The 20,830-nt window shown below is 36.4% G+C and overlaps 1 protein-coding gene across 4 annotated transcripts in view; it reads left to right on the top strand.

Annotated features, from left to right (window-relative positions):
• LOC116590758 (IQCJ-SCHIP1 readthrough transcript protein) overlaps window positions 1-20,830 on the top strand; it is a 742,659-nt gene that overhangs the window by 203,104 nt on the left and 518,725 nt on the right. Inside the window, exon 1 of one of the 4 annotated variants that reach the window (XM_032343034.1) lies at window positions 5,765-5,857. The exons of the other annotated variants lie outside the window; for them this stretch is intronic. Coding sequence (XP_032198925.1) covers window positions 5,789-5,857 — 69 coding nt within the window. The 5' untranslated portion in view covers window positions 5,765-5,788. Of the gene's footprint in view, window positions 1-5,764; window positions 5,858-20,830 lie in introns of those variants that run through there. 4 annotated transcript variants of the gene reach the window in all.

Raw genomic sequence — 20,830 nt, 5'->3', positions numbered from 1 at the left:
AATTTTTGTGAGTCTAAAGTGTACCACCTAAGAGACCATTCTTCATCTGCAAACTGGAAGTAACACCCATTTAAAGATGGATTGATATCACTGTGAAGATTAAACAGCACTACATATGTAAAATGTAGCACAGAGTGTGAGACCCTGAAGGCTCTCAATAAATGTTAGTGGATTCTGTATCTGTTTTTGAAAACACTCCATTTGTTCAAAACACTGCAAATCTCGTGAAGAGCAGAAGTGGAATTTTTAACTCTGTTCCTATTAAGGTGCACACTGCCTGCTTCAGATTGATGAATACAGGCGAACCAAATTGTATCTTAGAATATATATATTCAGAATATGTATGTATGTTCTGAGACTGGAACTGTACAATACAAAGTAATACATCAAGAATTTGTTTTAGTGTTGCTTCTTGTAAAGACTAATTTTCAAGTTCCAAAGGTAAAAGCAGGTGAAAGTATTTTTGCTTCTCAGTGGGCAGGCCTCTTGTGAGAGACCACACCCATATACGTAGTAAAAGCAAGTCTAGGTTTCTCTGCTGTCTTCAGATTTGGGGAAAAAAATGGGGGGATCTGCAGCATGTTGGGGTGAACAGAGTTATGTGGCTTCATCTCACAGGCAGGTCAATGCCATAGCACTCTTCCAGCAGCTGTACAACTCCAGCCACAATGACTTCACTCCTGATCAGGAAAAATTACAGTTCTGAGCAGGTTCAAAGATCAGTGGTCTGGGCCAGCTAAAGACCCCATTACTTCGGTTGTCCTGGAGAGAAGCCCATGGAGCCCTCATATGGTTGGGGCTGCTTGGGTTGCCCTTGCCTTTAGCAAGAGTTGCTGGATAGTTAGCAACAGGCAGCCAGGTGATCTACCACACCTTCCCAAATACTGGCTACCAAAAGCCAGTACTGGTTCTATCTGCCAAACATGGCATGTACACCCGCACTCAGACTGCTTTATTACCTTCAAGTTCTATTGGCCATTTTGAAATTTACAACTTTTAGGCTTTAAATACATCAGGAAAAATGTGGGGACTAAAAGGATAAAGGCTCCTCATAAAGTCACACTTATTTTGGGGGGGCGAGGTAGGGGGAGGAACTCAGACCCTAAAAGATTTCCTGGGACTTCTTCCAGTACAGTCTTGAAAGCTGTAAAATTATAGAGAATGTAAGCCTTGTGCTACTCAATAATTTAATAACCTAGATTTTCCAGGTCAGGGACAAGTTACAGTATTATGCCCAGCTGTTGTTATAAACTTAGGTCCCAGGAGTTTTAATGGTTGTTATCCAAACTCTGTGTTTCATCCAGCCTCTCATACCCCCAAATAGCACAAATTGTCAGTCTAACCCCAAACTTTGGTTCAGAGACTATAGTAATCATATGTAAAAAGAGAAAACTTCTTGGGAATTATATAAAAGTAGATAGAATTCTCTTTTCTTCAAACTAGGGTCTTAGAGAACAAATTTTCCTCAAAGTTTTAGAAATTACATTATAACCTTATATGACAGTTTGAATTAATATGTTTATATATAAAAATATTTGTTATCTTTTTGCCAAAACACTCCTTTTTATATTTTTGAATATTGGTTTATATTACAGATTCTTTTTCTCAAATTGTCCTTTTAACTTAAGGATTGGAAGACCTTTTTCTCAACAGGTTTAAAAATAAGTATGTTGTTTCAATTTGGGGATTACAATTTTTTTTTTGAGAACTGCTAATACCGATCATTTTTGGGGTTAAGAATGGTATGCAAAATTTACAATTCATTGTTTGATATCAGATCCACTCATCCATAATAATATAATCAAGCCTCCTTAGCAATCTCGAAGTTATTGATGTTTCAGTATAGTTGCAAAAACCTAAGCATCAAGCACCTCAATTTTGATAAAGCACAGAGTTGAGAAGGAACTTGTTTGCTTTCCACTTTATCTCAAGTCCTATCTCAGTCTTTGTCCTCATGTAGATCCCATCCTTATTCTGCAGCTTTGGTGAGCTATAGTGTCAAATCCCCTTGTTAAGACCAAGAGTGCACCCTCTGTTATAAAATCCATTTTCAGTATTACAAATCAGTAATTCATTCACTGGGTGAGTATGAATGATGCTTTAGGATCCAAGGAGAAGTTAGATGTGGTCCCACTAGAGGAAGATCTACTCTTTTATTCCTTTCATTCTGGAAGCTCACTGGCCTAAGGCTCTTTTGGACTTTCTTTCTTTTTTTTTTTTTTTTGTAAATAAGACATCAGTAGGAGGGGGTTAGTTATTCACATCCCTAGATTGGGTCTGCATTGTCTGTTCACTCATTCAACAAATATCTGAGTGCCTACTGTGTGCTGGCCCCTTGCCAAGCACTGGCAATACAATCACCCAAATGCACTCAACCTTTGCTCTTGCAAAATTTACATAATTCCCTGGTCCTGGTTGGCAATTCTTGTCACAGAGGCACTGGTAACTTATAATAGATCATAACATTTTATTGATTAATTGTATAGAAGGTTTTAGGTATTATTTTTAATAAAAATCTGACTGCTAAAATATCTCCTAGAGCAGAATTTCCCATAATATGGTACCTAGAATAGTAGTTTCATTGGATATAGATGGATGTTAATTGTGGAAAGGGTAAAATAAGACAATTATTTATACCAGGACATCTTAGAGACTTCCTAACCTAACACATATTTTGAATTTGAGTGTGTGTGGGGGGAGGTACTGTTTTTCATATTTTCCAAACTTCTTTGACCATGAAACCCAATAAGAGTCATATCTTTTTAAACTGTTAACCCATGGAACACTTCAGGAAATGCTGTTCTAGAATTAGTGCTTGTTGAATAAAAATTCAAAGAGCTGGAATTTCTCAGTGGCTCAATAATAAAATTAATAGGAGTTGAAGAATGCATTTTGAAACTTTCAATGAAATTTTTACATTCCTTTTTATAGGATTTTTATATAGAACTATATTATGCAAATACAAATATAATTAACTTACTTCACATGTAAAACTTGTTACAGTAACTGGCTTGTAGAGTTTAAATAAAAAGGACAAGCCTAGTTAACAATGTAACAGTGTCAGAGATGTAGTTTTAGGAAGCCAATAAATAACTCCTTTTCCCCATCTTGATTTAGGAACTTATTTTGAAAGGCAAGAGATTTAGGAAGAATTATATCAAAATCTCATCTTTATTTACTGTCAAACTTGGATTTGAGGGTATAACTCTGACTTATGACAACACTGAGCTTCCTACTATTGACTTTTGTAGGCAAAGCTACCAATCGTGGGGAGCACTGAAAACTGCCAACCTCACCCACAGAGCTTGTGCAGGGAGGTGGATCCCATAGAAAGATGGAAAGAGAATGATACTGGGCTCCCAGTCCCTTTACCTAATCCTCCAGTCAGGGTTACTTATTCCACCTTCATGGAGAGGATTGATGTGTGGGAGTATTTAGGGCCTGAGGACACAAGAAAGGAGCCCCCAACATTGGATGCTTCATGTATCATGACCTTTTATTATGATAAATATCAATTTTTTTTACCTGTTTTGATTTTTGTAAGATTGTATATACTGTACTATATTAATTATTGCAATGTTTTTCAAGTAAAAATTCCTTTGGGAACTTTAAAATGTATATAGAGATTTCAGAACCACAACAGATCTATTACATCAGAATATCCAAGAAGAGGCCCGAGATTCTGTATTTTTAAAATTTTTTAAAAATGTAATCCTTATCATCATTAAAGTATAAAAGTTACTATGTTATAGGAATTACAAAAAAGTAATAACTTTTATTTAGTAAACTTATGTGAACAGAACACACAGGTGATCAATATATTTCTCCCAATTTTTATTTCAAAGTTTTAGCATGGCAAAGATATACATTGGAGAAGTGCTGAAGCAAAATTTTCCTGATTTGATACCAAAACAGTCACTATTGTTTAATGGAATTTCCCCAGTGGCACTGTGTTTGCAAATTCCATATTCTCTTCTTCAAACTTATGGTTCTTTCTCAAAAACGTGACAGTTTATTCTATGCTCCTCAAGAAAGATTTCTGTTGTTTGATTCAGTTTGGTTTTTATTAAAGGGGATACATTCAGTAAACTCTGATTAGTTTTAAGTTATTCTTCACTTTGGTTGTGAAGATTATTTAGTTATCATAAAAGGGGATTAGATTATTTAACTATTAGCTCACAGGAATGTCAACTATGACTGAAAATCCTCAAGTGTGATGTGTGACTACATATTTCAGAAAGAGAAAAGAAATGCATTACACAGAATAGAAATGGGCATTTCTCATTATACATTCTTTAAAGTAGTATCTATGTTTACTTTCAAAAATTACATGTACAGAGTAGGTATAGTTAAAGTTTTAATTGTTACTTTTTTCAGAGCTGAAAAATATCTCAAAGTAATAAGTTAAAATTTCTTACCAACATTTGAAGACATACTCAGATCCTTTCATTAAGATTTTTCTATGTCTTTGAAACTTTTTAAAAAATTTCATTGCATAGGGGCACCGGGGTGACTCAGTTTGTTAGACATCATGATCCTGGGGTCCTCAGATTGAGCCCCGCAACAGGCTCCCTGCTCAGTGGCGAACCTGCTTCTTCCTCCCCCTCCCCTGCCTCGTGTTCTCTCTCACTCACCCTGCTCTTTCTCTCAAATAAATAAATAAATAAATAAAATCTTAAAAAAGAAATTTCATTGCATAAAATGTTGTTAGAAGTTGAAGACGGTTGCCTTATTTTTTATTTTGCAATTTTTCGTGGATTTATTTTAAAAAGAATAAGTTTCTTTTAACTTGCTAAAAATTCTGAAAGATTTTTTAGGAGTGGATTATATGTCTCTACAATTCCTCTAGTTCTCATAACAATTTCTTCACTATATTCACTCTGAGTTAATTACGATTATTCATTTCCAAAGCAGTGCCAGAAGCTGATTTTAACTTAAACAGACAAGCTGCTTCACATATGAGGAATAAATTGATTTTCTCTTCATGGCTGTATTTTGATAGGGTTAAGTATATTGATAGAAGACCATGCTATTTAATGCAAGTAGATTTCCAAGAAAATCACTATGCCAAACACTTCACTAGAAGAACTTCATCTACATACCGCAGCAACTGTGACCTGCTTTAGAGATGACATCATTGGGTGTCATGTGGCTCTTTATACGTTTCAGCTTCAGAAAGAGATAATCTGTGAAAGCCGCAAGAGCCTGATTTCTGCTGTGATAATCTTCAGCAGACAGAGGCTAATGCTACAGTAAGGCAAACCTGTTTACATAGTGTGTGCAGTGCCTTGTTGAATTCTGAGCTTTATTTCAGTTTACTGTTTTTTTGTTTTTTTGTTTTTTTTTCAATAGAAAGTAGATGCAATGATAAGATGAAGTGAATTGGATGCTTTGGGCTAGTGGGAGCTCGTTTTCTGCATTAAGATCAAGAACTTTTATGGAATCATCAGTTCTCTGGATAGTCTTGTATTCTGTATGTATGTGTATGTGTCATATGTGTATGTGTCTGTGTGTGTGTATTTTCAATCTGAAGAACACTGAAGAAAATCAGCAAACTTCATTTCCCACAGAACTCTCTCCCTTTTTTATCAATACTTGAAGATTTCTGCTCCAAAATCTTCTTTGAGCCACCTGAGCATCGTGGTTGATAACTGAAGGGCAAAGCGTCTCCTTTGCAGTATGTGTTACAGAAATTCTTCAGATAACTTTACTTGCTAATGCAGGCAACTCTTTACAGATTCAATAAATAACTTTCCTCTCAAATGGGCAAGGGCAGCTCTTCAGCACCATGGAGAGATCTGGGCAGTGTGGGACGAAGGCGGCCTGGGGCTGTGACCAGAGCAAGCAATCTGAAAGTGTAAGTTTTCTAAATGTCTGTTATGTTTTTTACGTGTATCCTATTTTTGCATACATAGAAAGGAAACTTTGATGTCTAACTGAGCTATGCTAAATTTAGCTGTAAAAAGTGATGGCTTTCATTCCATTTCAAATTCAGTATTAATCACTTAAAGATACTATTTTAGGAAGTGTTAATATATTAATTTGAAAAATTACTTTCTCATTCCAGCAGTTGATATGTGAATGTTTGGTGCTTTGAAGTTTTAGAATCTAAGTTTTTGTTTTAATTTGCCATAAATTAATTGCATGGCAGTTGAACAAAACAAGTGCTTTGGAAATAGCGTTTTTATGTACACAATTTAAAAATCCCAACTATGTGATTTGTTGTCATTTGTAAAAACTATTTTTGAAAAGTAGTTTTTGATTTGTGTTTAGAAAGACAGTTTTTAATTTTTTAATTCCAAGTTATACTTCCGGTTACCAAAAAGAGCACATGTTTTAAGTATTCTAATTTTGGGACACATTGGGGATATTGGATAACTTATCAAAATTTTAAATTTAGTGGTATAAAATATATACAGTAAAAACCTATACTAAGTGGAAAGGACAAATCCTTTTATAAAATGACTAGATAAAAGGCCACTAAAGACATACCTTTAGGCATCATTGAAAATATTTTATTAGTTTCAAAATAGTCCAAATTAACTGTTCAAGCCAGAAATTAAAGAAATGGTTTATTAAAAAATGTCTTTAAATACCCTCCTTAAGATTGTCAAAGGTGTAGTTCTATGATATGATACCACTTAACCAGTGAAGAAAAAAAACTTCAAATTACTGCTGAGAATGACCCCAATTGATATTTTGATTAACTATTCAAATTTGTTTCAGAGAACATAGTGTTATAAAAATGTACTATAACAAATAATTATCTCTTCTCAGGTCAGTTAAGTGAGGTTTGGAACTTTATTTTTTTTTTTTTTTTTTTTTTAAAGATTTTATTTATTAATTTGACAGAGAGAAATCACAAGTAGACGGAGAGGCAGCCAGAGAGAGAGAGAGAGGGAAGCAGGCTCTCTGCTCAGCAGAGAGCCCGATGCGGGACTCGATCCCAGGACTCTGAGATCATGACCTGAGCCGAAGGCAGCGGCTTAACCCACTGAGCCACCCAGGCGCCCGTGGAACTTTATTTTTTTATTTTCACAATGAGCTGTTTATTTTAAAGTCTAATAAAGCTATCTTTTTATATTATTGTAATATGGAGTTTATTTTCCTCAATAGTCCTTCTCATATGTAAAAACCAGTAGTAAATGTAATTTACTTAGCTAAACCCCTAATTCAAATGCAACTAATTTCTTTTTGTTAAAAATAATTTCTAAGTGAATTTGGTGTTGCTCCTTAACTCTTTAGTAATTTGGCATTTGATTTTTAGATAAATGACATTTACATTTTGACAGTGTATGAAGTGCAAGATTTTGGAGGATGAGACTTAATTTTATATTAAGGAGGTCTTTTCATACATTTCTAACTGCTTGGCTTAATAAATCCACTGGTGATTTCTTTAATTTGTGTCAATATATAAAAGAAATCGTTTTTGAAAAGAGTGAAAGGTAGAGTTATGACTCTAGTTCTTTTAGTTTCATTTTCCCAAATTTTATAGTCCTGCTTTGATTGTTACAGATGTGTAGTAGTGCCTTTCATACACTATGGAAATAACTGTTGTGTGCACTTCTGTGACTTTAAAACTTTGTTTCTTTATGATAAACTGCATTAATTTTCTGCTGGTAGTGGACTTTGGACAAATCATTCTGGTTGATTATACTGTAATATCCTAATTTTGAGTATTTGAGGCTTATGTCACAAAACGCATCTGTTTTATGTCCTGAAATGTGGAGAAATCTACCCAATTCAGAAATTTATTCTCTGGCAATCTTTGTCTCTGTACCTCTCTCACAAGGATGTGATTCACTTATGAGATTGTGGGAAGTTTAACATTTTATATTTCCTTTTACACACATTTTAGTGATATATTTATAATAACAGCTCTCTAGCACATACATTTTGTAGTTGAGATATGGTTGCCTGTGTATTTATTTAACAAAAAATAATTCCTATATGACAAACTACAAACATGTTTGGCTTCTGCTTTGATAGCCTTTCAGTCATTTTTGAAATAGCATAAGTCATCTGAACAATAGAAATATATGTGGAGCTATCAAGACTATGAACATTCACATTTCTTCCTTCTCCTTCCTTCTTTTCTTTCTCCTCCTCTTCCTCCTCCTCCTCCTCCTCTTCTTCTTTTTCTTCTGTTTATAACATTCTGGTGGTAGCAGATGTGTGTGAACAATCTTAAATTTGGTGAGTGACATTTTGCTTTTCTTGCCAATGTGAAAATATGCTCATGGATCTCTTTTTCATGGTCCACCCATCCTTGCAAAGGCTTGATAACCTTTGACTACAAAGGATTTAAGGGCATATTTACTTAGTTGAAAACCACCCAAGTTAGGATGCTTTGCAGGGTGGCTGAATATAGAGGGAGCTGATTGACAGGTGAGATTCTTACAGCTATTTTCAACCCATTTTGTGCACAAAAAAGGTTAAGTTGCTTTTGGAAATTGTTTTTACATCCCAAATACTCACAGACTCATTTCTGTTGCAACAGTCTCCATCACAGCTTCCTATTGAAAGCAGCTCTTGTAACTAGTGTCCCAACAGGACCAGTCTCATTAGGGAAGAGCCTAAAAGTGGAACATGTTGTAGAAAAATCCCAAAGGGTAGTTTCTTAGATGGAAACAGGGAGTCTTGAGATTATTTTAATGAAGTAGGACCCTGTTTGGTTCCTAATGGATTTTGGGTTTCAGTAAGGTTCTAGCATTATGGATAGGGTGACATCAGGTCTCCAAGGGCTGTTCTTCAGCTTTCTAGAATATCACCCTGCATTGAGGCTTCTGCACAGAGATTTCCACCAAGTCATTTTTGTTTTTAGTTGTCACATTTTACCATTAAATGTTCCTTCCTCTCCCAGTTTTACTCACAAGACACATTCTTTTTAGTACGTGTTGGGCCTAAGTAGATATGACCTAAACTGATGTGAAATTTATATTAAATATTACTAGAAAATATGGAGAAACTGGAACCATTTCAGAGAACTGAGAAGGGCTTAGAGACTCTCTAAGGAAAATGTCCAAGTAACTGAAAGAACAAAAATATCCTCTAAAGAGAATAAGTCTGAATACCATGCATTTCTCATTTTAACTAGTCTTTTAAATCTCAGTACCTCTAAATGAATCTGGCTCCCTCCCATAAGTAAACTCAAGCTGGAGTATAAAGCACAAACGCATAACCAGGTAGCCAGTTAATGGGATGAACTGAGGTCATTTACATCTTGCCTAATTTGTTTTGTGCTCCTAATTTTCATCTTACTTAGATCTTTGACACCATCTCATTGGCACTTCTGCACTTGACACACTACATTGCACTATGCCTGACATCATTAATAAGACCCATCTTGATAGAAAACCCATTTTGAATTCGACATTCTGCAGTGATATCAATAGCATATTTCTCCAGGAAATTTCTCTTTTGGTTCTTGATCTCTGACCCCTGTGCAGCACAATGGCAGGAAAGAAACATTTCTCCACCTAGGGTTTCATGGTGGGTGCATTGGAACTGATCAACCTATCCTGGGCAGGTCAGACTTTTGGCATAGTAAGCCGGTCTGTTGACAATCCATGATATATTATCTATATAATATTTATAATATTTTAATATGTATATAATAATTTTAGTAACTGTTCAAAGATAGACTCAGCCTAACAATTTGAGGGTAGTTAGAAAAGAATTTCAAACTTCAGTGCCTTAGAGGAAGTCATACAAATGTATCCATTTTAAGTTTTATTGTAATTACTAGAAATATTAATAAAGGCATTGTATCTGGACTTCAATATGACATTGAAGTATTTTTTTGATATCTTTGAGAAGATAAAAAACTGTGGATGAAACAATAATACAAATTGGTTCATTTTTACTGGTTAAGTAGACTAATCAAAATAGTGTTAACTAATTAATCAGAGTTAGCCTGGAGATAAGTCTCTAGTGGTATGTAATGGGCTGTCATTTTTAATCAATGACCTTAAATATATTTTTTTCATACCTCTCATTTCATAGTTGAGGAAATTTCATTCACAGGAGAGGAGAAACAACTTGTCAAAGGTCAGATAGTAGGTCAGCTGAAGTCGAAACTAGAAAGCAGGTTTTTTGATTACCAGGCACGGGAATTTCTACTGGGGAATGTGGTCACCAAGAAACCCCAATGCTAAGTAATCAGTGGAAGTTTTATGAAGAAATTTTAAAATTTAAAATAAGTACAACTTTTTAAGCTTTGGAGCTGTGCTTCAGTGGTATAGGCTTTTTTATAAAGAAGTGAGCTTCTCATCATCAGAAATATGCATGCACAGACTGGATAGACTCTATAATGTATGTGTGTATGTGTCTGTCTATTTGTCTAGCAGTTGGACTAACTGATCTCCAAGATCTCTTTCAACTTGAACATGGAGAGTCAACATTAGTGCAATGTTGTCTCCCTAAAAATGAAAATGAGAATAATTTCTTCATTCAACAAACATTTTTGGGGTACATGCTCAAGGCATTGCATGATCTCAGAACTAATATGATTACCCAAATTTGACTGATCCTCTTGGAACTACTCACCTGAGAAGAAGTAAGACAGAGAGAAATTGAGAAATTAATTAAGATAGAGGATGGGGAAAAAAAATCACCCAGGAGGGAGGGTAAAATGCATCACTTTTTGAATCTATTTAGGAAGGGAAAACAAGGTTAACGGGGAAAAAGTAGAATCAGAATTAGAATTTATCTTGTCATTATCTCTGGTGTGGAGATACTTCAATGCATTAAAAAACAAAGATTTTAAGTTTATTGATCTCTAATAAATTCTACAATTCTGTTCAGGATTGTCAAATCTCTAATGAGTTTTTTTTTTTTTTTTGCTTGCATCCTTTCAACCTGTATAGCCATATCTACTGTTAGAGTTTCTATCTCAACTGTCATCTGTTCTTTTACTAATTGAGGGAAATTTCATCAATTCAAAGACTCAGTATTTACCTCTCATTTCATAGTTAAATAAAAATAACAGCCTTTCTTTTGGCCCTGCTCTTAATTTGAATGTCTTTCTTGACCAATTAAGTTTTTACCGTATGTGGTATATTTAGGCTATTTTATAACAAATAAATCTCCAAAAGTACAATAGTTCAAACACAGCTGAAGTTTCTTTCTTGGTTAGGTATCAATACTGGACTGGTGAGTAAGTCAGCGGGACAGTCCTTCTTCATAGAGTCATTTAGCAGATGGGAGATGTTGGGGGCTCTGCCATCTTTAACAAGCGGCTTCCAAGGCCACCCTAAAATAATCTACATTCCAGCAAACCAGAAAGGGAAAAGGAAATGGAACAGCACATGTGGAAGGTTTTAGTGGGCCAGGTTTGATTGAGACACACATCACTCAACTCACATTCTTTTTACTGAACTCAGTCAGATGACATACTTAACTGCAAGGGAGACTGGAAAACATAGTCCTATAGGATACATAAAAATAAAACAAGAGAATGGATTTTAGTCTGTGGTACTTTGTACCATACCTGTACTTCCTCCACCTGGAAGGGGTTCTTCCTCCAAACCTATAGTTCCTGCCGCTACAAGCTTGACATATGCTTCTGGATTTGCTTGATGTTAACTTCTCTACATCCTTGGCCACTGCCTACTTCAGTCTTCCAGGTTACAAATTACAGAACCTGACCCTAGTTAATTACAGCTAAAAATTAATTTATTAGAATAATAAAATTTTATTTATTAGAAAAAATTATTTTATTATCAGCTATCTCACTGGATTGACAGGAAAGCTAGAGAATCATGCTCAGTAGAGAAGGGGGCACCAAGGGAATGTGGTTGACCAGAACTTCAAAGGCACACCTACAGGAAGACATTGTTCAAGTGCTATTAGCTTCATGGGATGTGGATACAGTGGTCATAGGAGCTCTAAAACATCCCTTGCTTCTCTGGGACATTTCCTCCAGTTTCAGAGCCCTAATAGGGCCATCCCCTTGACTGGTTTAGATCATGTATTCAAAGCCAGATTGCTAGGATTCAGGGAAGGAAAGTTACTTTTTTAGTTGGTGTGGCAGGTTGGGGTTCCATAACAGTGGATTCTATAATTATGAGATGGGGGCTCAGATGTACTAAAAATAAAGGACAGAAATCTACCATGCCTCTTGTTTTAAGATGCCCCTAGAGCTACATTAGATCTACTAATGGCCTTCACCAATTCTTACTGCTACTAATTGGCTTCACGCCTAGACTGTGCCTTATTGTTATTCCTCCTGGGATGTGTTTTTTTTTTTTTTTTAATTTATTTGATAGAGAGAGACAGTGAGAGAGGGAACACAAGCAGGGGGAGTGGGAGAGAGAGAAGCAGGCTTCCCGCTGAGCAGGGAGCCTGACGTGGGGCTTGACCCAAGGACCCCGGGATCATGACCCGAGCTGAAGGCAGACGTTTAACCGACTGAGCCACCCAGGCGCCCCCCTCCTGGGATGTGTTTTGATCACTTTCACAAGTTTATTACCTCAACCCACTAGTATTCTTCTTGAGACTTGCTCTAGCCCTTTTTGATGTTAGTTGAACTTTTCAGGTTCTTTCCTACAATACTTTGGCATTGTTTTGAAAACAAAATTCAGACCTGGGACGTATGTGATAAGTCTTCATGACCAGGGCCCAGATATTTGACCTGCCTCCTGTGGGATTTTCTCATCTGTAAAATGAATGAGTAGGCTCAATTCCCATTAGTCTCAAAGGGACACCAAGAGGCTTAACAAGATGGTGCTTTGAGATATTTGGAACACAGGGTGGCATTATCACATTAGTATTTTCACAAGCTGTTCACCTGAAGGGAGAAAATAAAGAGTGGAAACTTAATGCTAGAGAGGTTTTTGGCACTTTGTCAATTCGACATTAGCTTTGAGGGCTTTTGGAATCTTGCCTGAAATTTTCAGTACCGAGCAGCTAAAAGCTGTGTTTTTCTGGGCTTGTGATATTTCTGTCCCCAGGGATGGCATTAAGCATTTGTGAGGGGTGAACTGTGCCAGACCCATTTTCCAGTGTCCAACCAACAGACACAAAAAAAGCAACGCACACTCTGTAAATTGCTGCTCATACCCACATTTCACACTTGGAACAGCACCTCTGACTTGTGCCAGTAGAAAAGGGATGGGATATATGCATGTGTTAAGGAAGCTCCCTGTCTGACACATAGACTGTTTGTGGCTGGCTGGCTTCCATTTGAATGGTCAGATGGGCCCTACGGAAGGCCACAGAACCTTTTATAGACCTTCGAAAATCACGCCCATCATAGTCTTCTTTGAAAGAGATCTATTCGTGGTGCAAGTGTCACTTTTGCCAATTAAACCAAGTAGACTAATTAGAAGATAGGGAGGAGAAGTATGTAGTTTTGAAACTTCTATTAATGATTTTGGAAGGAAGAGGAAGGCAGGAAAACTTGTTGGAATCCAAGGTAGCATTTATTTATGTTACTGAAATTGAAGCCATGTGATAATAATTATACAGAAAGGTTCTAAATGTTTTCCCTTTTTTGGACCAGAATCATTTGCAAATACAAGGGCTTCTACTTATGTACCTAAAAGACATGTTTATATATATCGTAAAGATAATAATATGCCATTTATATATTCAAGTAAAAGAGGTTAGTAGAAATTGTTCAGTGACAAAAGCTGAAATGTCCAGCTTCAAACCTGCTTACTCTCATGTAAATATGTTTTACATCTTTAGATAGACCAACAAACCCGAGCTTTGTAGGTAGAAGGGTGCTACTTTGACTTTAAAACAAAGTACAGGGGTTCTTGGGTGCCTCAGTCAGTTAAGCATTTGCCTTTGGCTCATTATCTCAAGGTCCAAGAATAGAGCAATGCCTTGGGTTCCCACTCAACAGGGACTCTCTCCTCTCCCTCTGTCCCTCACCTTCCTTATGCTCTCTCTCTTTCACTCTCAAATAAATAAAAAAAATCTTAAAAAATAAATAAAAAGTAAAACAGTGACAACTAGTTAATCTAAAACTTAGGAAATGAGGCTTCTACTTAAGTGAAATCTACCAATAATTGCAGGTTACCTTTTTTTTGTTTTTCATATTTTCAATTACAATGTTTTTAATTACATTATAAAATTCTCTGGCTTATTTTATAGCAATGCTTATTTGTTTCTAATTATAATGTGTATCTATGCTCATTTTAGAAAATTAGACAGTTTAAAAAATATATCTCACCCTTTATCCAATAGATAGAAACTACCATTATTAATATTTTGATGAATTCCTTGGAGTTATACATATATAGTAGAAATTTTATATTATGTAGACCTTAAGAAATATTCCTCAAACATTCACACTGGTGAATGTTTGTATAATATTAAATCATATAGACATATGAGCTATAATTCACTGAACCATGCCACTGTTGATATCAACAGCATCAGTATTAGGGGTGTTTATGTATTTTTACATTTGTTTACTTACAAGAGATTACTATAAGCAGAATAGAAATTGTTTTAAGATTTTCTAAGGATCAGGGAACCTGGGTGGCTCAGTGGATTAAGCCGCTGCCTTTGGCTCAGGTCATGATCTCGGGGTCCTTGGATCCAGCCCCTCATCGGGCTCTCTGCTCAGCGGGAGAGCCTGCCTCTCTGCCTACTTGTGATCTCTCTCTGTCAAATAAATAAATAAAATCTTAAAAAAAAAAGATTTTCTAAGGATCTCAATATATCACATCATACTTCTGGAAGTGTTCTGCCAATATCATGACTCTGTATACTGAAAATAGCATGTGTTTTACTACTGGGTATTTACCCTAAAGATGCAAATGTAGTGATCTGAAGGGGCATGTGCGCCCGAGTATTTATAGCAGCAATGTCCACAATAGCCAAACTATGGAAAGAACCTAGATGTCCATCAACAGATGAATGGATAAAGAAGATGTGGTATATTTATACAATGGAATACTATGCAGCCATCATAACCCCCGAAATCTTGCCGTTTGCAATAACATGGATGGAACTAGAGGGTATTGTGCTAAGCAAAATAAGTCAGTCAGAGAAAGACAATTATCATATGATCTCACTGATATGAGGAATTTGAGAAACAAGACCGAGGAGCATAGGGAAAAGGAGGGAAAAATGAAGCAAGAGGAAACCAGAGAGGGAGACAAACCGTAAGAGACTCTTAATGTCAAGAAACAAACTGAGGGTTGTTGGAGGGGAAGGGAGTGGGAAGGATAGGGTGGCTGGATGATAGACATTGGGGAGGGTATGTGCTATAGTGCTGTGAATTGTCTAAAACTGATGAATCACAGACCTGTACCCCTGAAACATAAAATACATTATAAGTTAATTTTTAAAAATAGAAAAGTGTCTCTTAAGTATATAACTTTTCTTCACTAACAGTGCCAACACATTGGCCTAAGCCACCATCATATGTCACCAAATCACCACCATAACCATATCTCCGATGTTGAGTTCCCCTCCAGTTCTCACCCAGTCTTCAAAAAGCATCCATTACAAAATCTTTTTTAATATATCTTCCTTAATATATAATTAATATTGTCCTCATACATGTCAGTGATAGGGGGAAAACATTAAATAAAATGATGATTAAATGTGATAAGGATAGAAACTTCAGAGATTATCAATGCTTGCTTTTCATATTGGGTTGTACAATTATGTTCCATTGTCCCAACCCTAAATTTCCAATAATAAATAATATCTTTCCTGAGACAGGACCTGGGGATGGGCAGGGGGGCAGGTACTATTCTCGGTACCCCAAAAAGTCTCCCTGTGTTACTTCAATTTTCCTCTAAAGAAAATAATCATCTGAAAGAAAGTTCTATTTCCCTCTCGCCTCTCTCCCTCCCACAGAGTAATAGAGATAGAGAAATTATTATTTTCTATTCAATAATATTGAGTCAAATTGTCTGAATGATATCCTGAGAATAATAGGCTTTCAAGAAAGCTCAGCAGTTAATTTGATATCCAGGACAATAGAGAAAAGGAGGTATGGAGGGAGAAAAGTCTTCCAAGAACTAAGGGACACAAAGATTAGAATTAGATATAAGGTCAGAAGCTACAAGGCAGTGATCTTGGGTTCATCCTAACTACAAAGACAGTACTCTGCAGATGCCATGTCTTTGGAGCATTGTGATCTATCTGGAATGGATCCCGTGGTGCTGAACAATGTGGACAAGTTATTTATCCACTCTTGGACTCAGTTTCCACATTTATACAATAAGGCGGTTGGATTAGTTGCTCATTAAGATATTTGGGAAGTACTCTGTGATGGCTTTATGTACTAGGCAAGTAGTATGCTTCCTAAACCCACAAACATTTGTTTTAACAGCATTTGATAAATGTGGGTTAGTTTTATCTTACTACTAACAAAATGTCTATGTCGTTCCATCTCTGCATCAACAAACAGTAAAGGACAAGTACTGGTACTATCAATTCAGTTTGGGATTTTCAGTGAGCTCTTATAAATTGGAACTGCTAATGAGATGCTGTTAAAATATCCTCCTTTGTATCATGAAACAACTTTGAAAATTGTAACTGGAGAACCTATAAGTACTTATTTATAGTCTACCTTTTGACTGAGATTTGAGATGACATTTTTTTCTTTCAACAAAACTCTCAAGTGGCATACCATAATTCATAATTTTATCTGGTTATTGTCTGCATATGTTGCAGAAAGTTGAAAATTTACTCAAATCCTGCCAAAAAGTATTTAGAGTTATTTTTTCTGCTACTGAAATGTCCACCATCAAAACATTGTGAAGTCTTCATATAGAATCAAGGTTGGGCTTTTTAAAAGGAGTGTCTAATAAGGAAGTTTACAACTGTCCTCAGATTATTCTTTTCATTCAATTTCATATTTATTTCAAAATAACTAAGAGTTGCCCCATTAAAAATGGGGCATCTTCAGTACTGTCTGCACTTTAGAGAGAAAACAAACTTTAATGAAAGATTTCTCCCCATTTCTACTCCAGTAGCTTAGCTTTACTTTACAACTCTAGTTGCTTATGCTGGGAGCATTTATTAAGGGCCCTTTAAATTAAGTGGAGATGGAACAATGAAAGGAATGGGCACTCCACCATTGCTTGCAAAGTGGATCAGTCCTAACCCTGTGGACCAGGTCTGCACCTGAAACTATTTGAACACTTGATACTCAAAGCCAAGGGATTGCAGAAATCTCCATGGAGAACAACATGGAAGTGATTGTAAAAGACCTACAACACTGAAAGGCAAGTACCAGAAGCGATGAAGGAGACTAAAAGCATAGGAAATAAAATATAAAAATCAAGCTTCAATGTTTTAAAATAAACGTGGTAGGCTTATTCCACATCTTCTCTAGAATGAAGCTAAATGGGCATTTTGTTAAAGCTAATTTTGGAGACTTTTTCGTATTTGCCCTCAGTTTGTCTAGCCCTCATTTCATTTCAGCAAATGCCAGTACCAGCATCTGAGATGCTTTAGCCAGAAACTCCAGTATATCTGCTTTTCTACATTAATTCCAATCACCAAGTCTTACTATTTCTTTTCTTTATTTTTTTTAAAGATTTTATTTATTTATTTGACAGAGAGAGAGAGAGAGAGAGAGATCACAAGTAGGCAGAGAGGCAGGCAGAGAGAGGGGGAAGCAGGCTCACTGCTGACCAGAGAGCCTGATGAGGGGCTCAATCCCAGGACCCCAAGATCATGACCTGAGCTGAAGGCAGAGGCTCAACCCACTGAGCCACCCAGGCACCCCTACTATTTCTTTGCATTTAAAAAAATCTACTTGGCCAGTACTCAAGGAAAAACCTGAACTACTGCAATGCCCTCTATTTGGTCTTCTCCCATTGCTACAGGTTGAATTGTGTCCCCTCAAAAGATGTTGAAGTTCTAACCCCCAGTACCTGTGAATGTGAAGTTATTTGGAAATCAGGTCTTTGCGGAGGATCCAGTTCAGATAAGTTTATTAGGACAGGCCTAATCCAACATGACTGATGTCCTTATAAAAAGGATTTGAACTCAGAGGCAAACACAACAGGTAAAGATGAAGGGAGAGATCAGGGTGCACTTACAAGCCAAAGGAATGCTATGGGTTGCCAGCAAAGCACCAGAAACTGGGAGAGAGACATGGAATAGATCCTCCATCACAGCCTCAGAAAGAACCCATCCTCCTGACACTTTGACCTCAGATTTTCAGCCTCCAGAATGGGGAGACAATAAATTTCTATTGTTTAAGCCACTCACACTGCAGTACTTTTGTTGTGGACATTTTAGGAAACTAAATCACCTATCTTCTCATCTCAAATTCTGCTTAAGTTTTTTTTTTTTTTAACTGCTGCCAGATCATCTTTATTTTCTTCTGCTTAAGTTTTTAAAAAGATATAGAAGTAATATATTCTCCTTATAAAAGCCTCACATTTATTGAAAGCTTTTTTTATGTACCAGACACTAAGTGCTTTATATGTTATTACATCATTTAGCCCTTGTATCAGCCCTATTATCATCTTCATGTTACAGATGAAGACACTGAGGTACAGAGTAACTTGCCTGAGGTCACATGGCTATTATATGAGCTAGGATTCAAAACCACATGGTGTGGCTCTAGAGGTTGAATGCTCAAACACCATGGCATAGCCCCTATGATTACCATGTGGTGCCTTCCCCAAACTCCTGAAAGGAACTGCTTTAAAAAAACTGTTAGCTTTTGTCTGGAATGTGCTCCATTGCTATATGTGTATATACATGTACATGTGTATATGCAGTCTCTAAAAAAAGTATGTATCCTTGAATCCTCAAAGGATCACACATATCTTGTAGCTTGCTTTATTTCACTTAATTAATCTTAAACACCTATTTTAGTAAGTGTATATATCTTTCTGTTTAATAGTCCATTGTATTGTTTTATATCATTAGTATTTATATTTGTGTGCTAAGATGGGGGCAGAGGCTTTTGATCTGCTTGTAATGCCTTCCAAGTAGTGGGGCGGGGGGGCAGGAAGACACGTCTGTGAGATGGTCGCTTTTGGAAGAGAGGGTAAGGAGAGTGTGGGGGATGACCCTAGACCCAGCTTGGGTGGTGCTGATTTCTTCAACATCAGTTTCTACTGAGAATTGACTTTGAGAAAAAGAATGTGGGCCTGGAAATCTCAATAATTGGGATTTATATTCAACTAGGCCTCATTGGTTAAGTCTCTTATCTTATCTGAGCTGTATTTATTGTATTTAGAAAAGCAGAGGTCACAATTTCTGTCCTTCATTGTCATAACATTTCTGTGAGTAAAAAATTAAATGAAATCACATGGCTTGTACACATAATTATTTTTTGATTATCATTATCTTCATACTGTTTCCAGGTACTAGATATCAGAAATATTGTTTTATAGAGTCTTTGTAAAAGAAACTACTATCTGGAATAACTTTTATTGCTTTTATAGGATTGTTTTAAGAACTAAATAAAGTGATGCACATAAAAAGATTTTAGGACAGTATATGGAACATGGCAGGCATTGTGAGGTCTAAAGTTTCTCTCTTCTCTCTCCCTTTTTTCCCCCATACTTTCAGTGCATGAATGTCCTTACCACTTAACTTTTTGTTGAAAGTTCTGGATTTACTTTTACATGATACAAATTCTAAAATATTTACAAATCAGAAAATTTTCAAGCCTTCTAACAGAGACAGCATTAAATCATCAATTATAAAATACACAGTTTAGTGAATTCTTCATTGGTTTTACAAACAAGATTATTTGGCTGCTTACCTGTGTGTGCACATGTGCGCAAGTGTGTGTACTTTGTGTACTTTGTGTGTACTTTGCTCTCTGAACTGTCCAGTTATTTCCAAAGGAAGACATACCCCTTGTGTTTTGGTCCTTCAGATCTCCTTTATCTCTGATAGTCTGAGCTTCAATGGGACTGTTTTTCTTTTTACCCACAGAAACATGAGGGAGAGCTTGTACCGGTGCTGCTTTGAGTAATAGAATTCACAACAGACCCAGCCTCTGTTATCTCAAATTGAGAACAGGATACAGATAGTTCTTTGAATACAACAAAAAATGAAGGCAAAAGAGTAAAGTTTGAAGAGACACCCATCAAACTACAGTGACAGCCTCCCATAGGCATTTACTACACCAAAGAGGGAGGTTCTTTAGATTGATTACTAGAGCTTAAGAGAAATGTGTATTTTTCACTTGCCTGGCTCTGCAGCTGATATCCTTGACATCTTTGTTAACATTGCTGTTGCCATTGCATTGTTTTCATATAGCATGGTATGATCTGTGTAGTGTCACTCCTTTCTGGCCATCTAAGTGGGGCCCACCATAGGGTGAGAGATCCTCACTGTAATCCCTGATTGTCTGCAGGCCACTCCTGATATAGCACAATGTTTCTGATGCACACAAATTACCAGAGTATAGTTTCTTCTCTGATGGGGCCTTGGTTACCGTTTTAGGGGAGTAAGCTCTCATATGTTCAACCTCAAAGAAGGTTTAAACATACGTTCAGGAGTTCAGGTGATAGATACAAACCCATGAGGGAGGATAGGAGAGGTATAATTGATCTAGCTATCCCATCTTCTTGTACCTTACAGTGAAGGAAGATCTTGGGAAGGTGAGGGTTAGAAACAGGAACTTCACAAGATGACTATGGGACTATTTTCTCCTTCTCTAAGCCAACTTGCTGCCTCATTTTTCTACAACCATTTCACTTAATATCCTTCTCTCCTAAGAAATCTGCATTTTTTAAATATAATTTTTTATTTTTTATAAACATATATTTTTATCCCCAGGGGTACAGGTCTGTGAATCACCAGGTTTACACACTTCACAGCACTCACCAAAGCACATACCCTCCCCAATGTCCATAATCCCACTCCCTTCTCCCAA

Source organism: Mustela erminea, chromosome 1 (genome assembly GCF_009829155.1).
Source record: "Mustela erminea isolate mMusErm1 chromosome 1, mMusErm1.Pri, whole genome shotgun sequence".
In the NCBI taxonomy this organism is placed as follows: domain Eukaryota; kingdom Metazoa; phylum Chordata; class Mammalia; order Carnivora; family Mustelidae; genus Mustela; species Mustela erminea.
The sequence above is the reverse complement of the archived record's forward strand: the minus strand, read 5'-3'. Positions and strand labels throughout refer to the sequence as shown.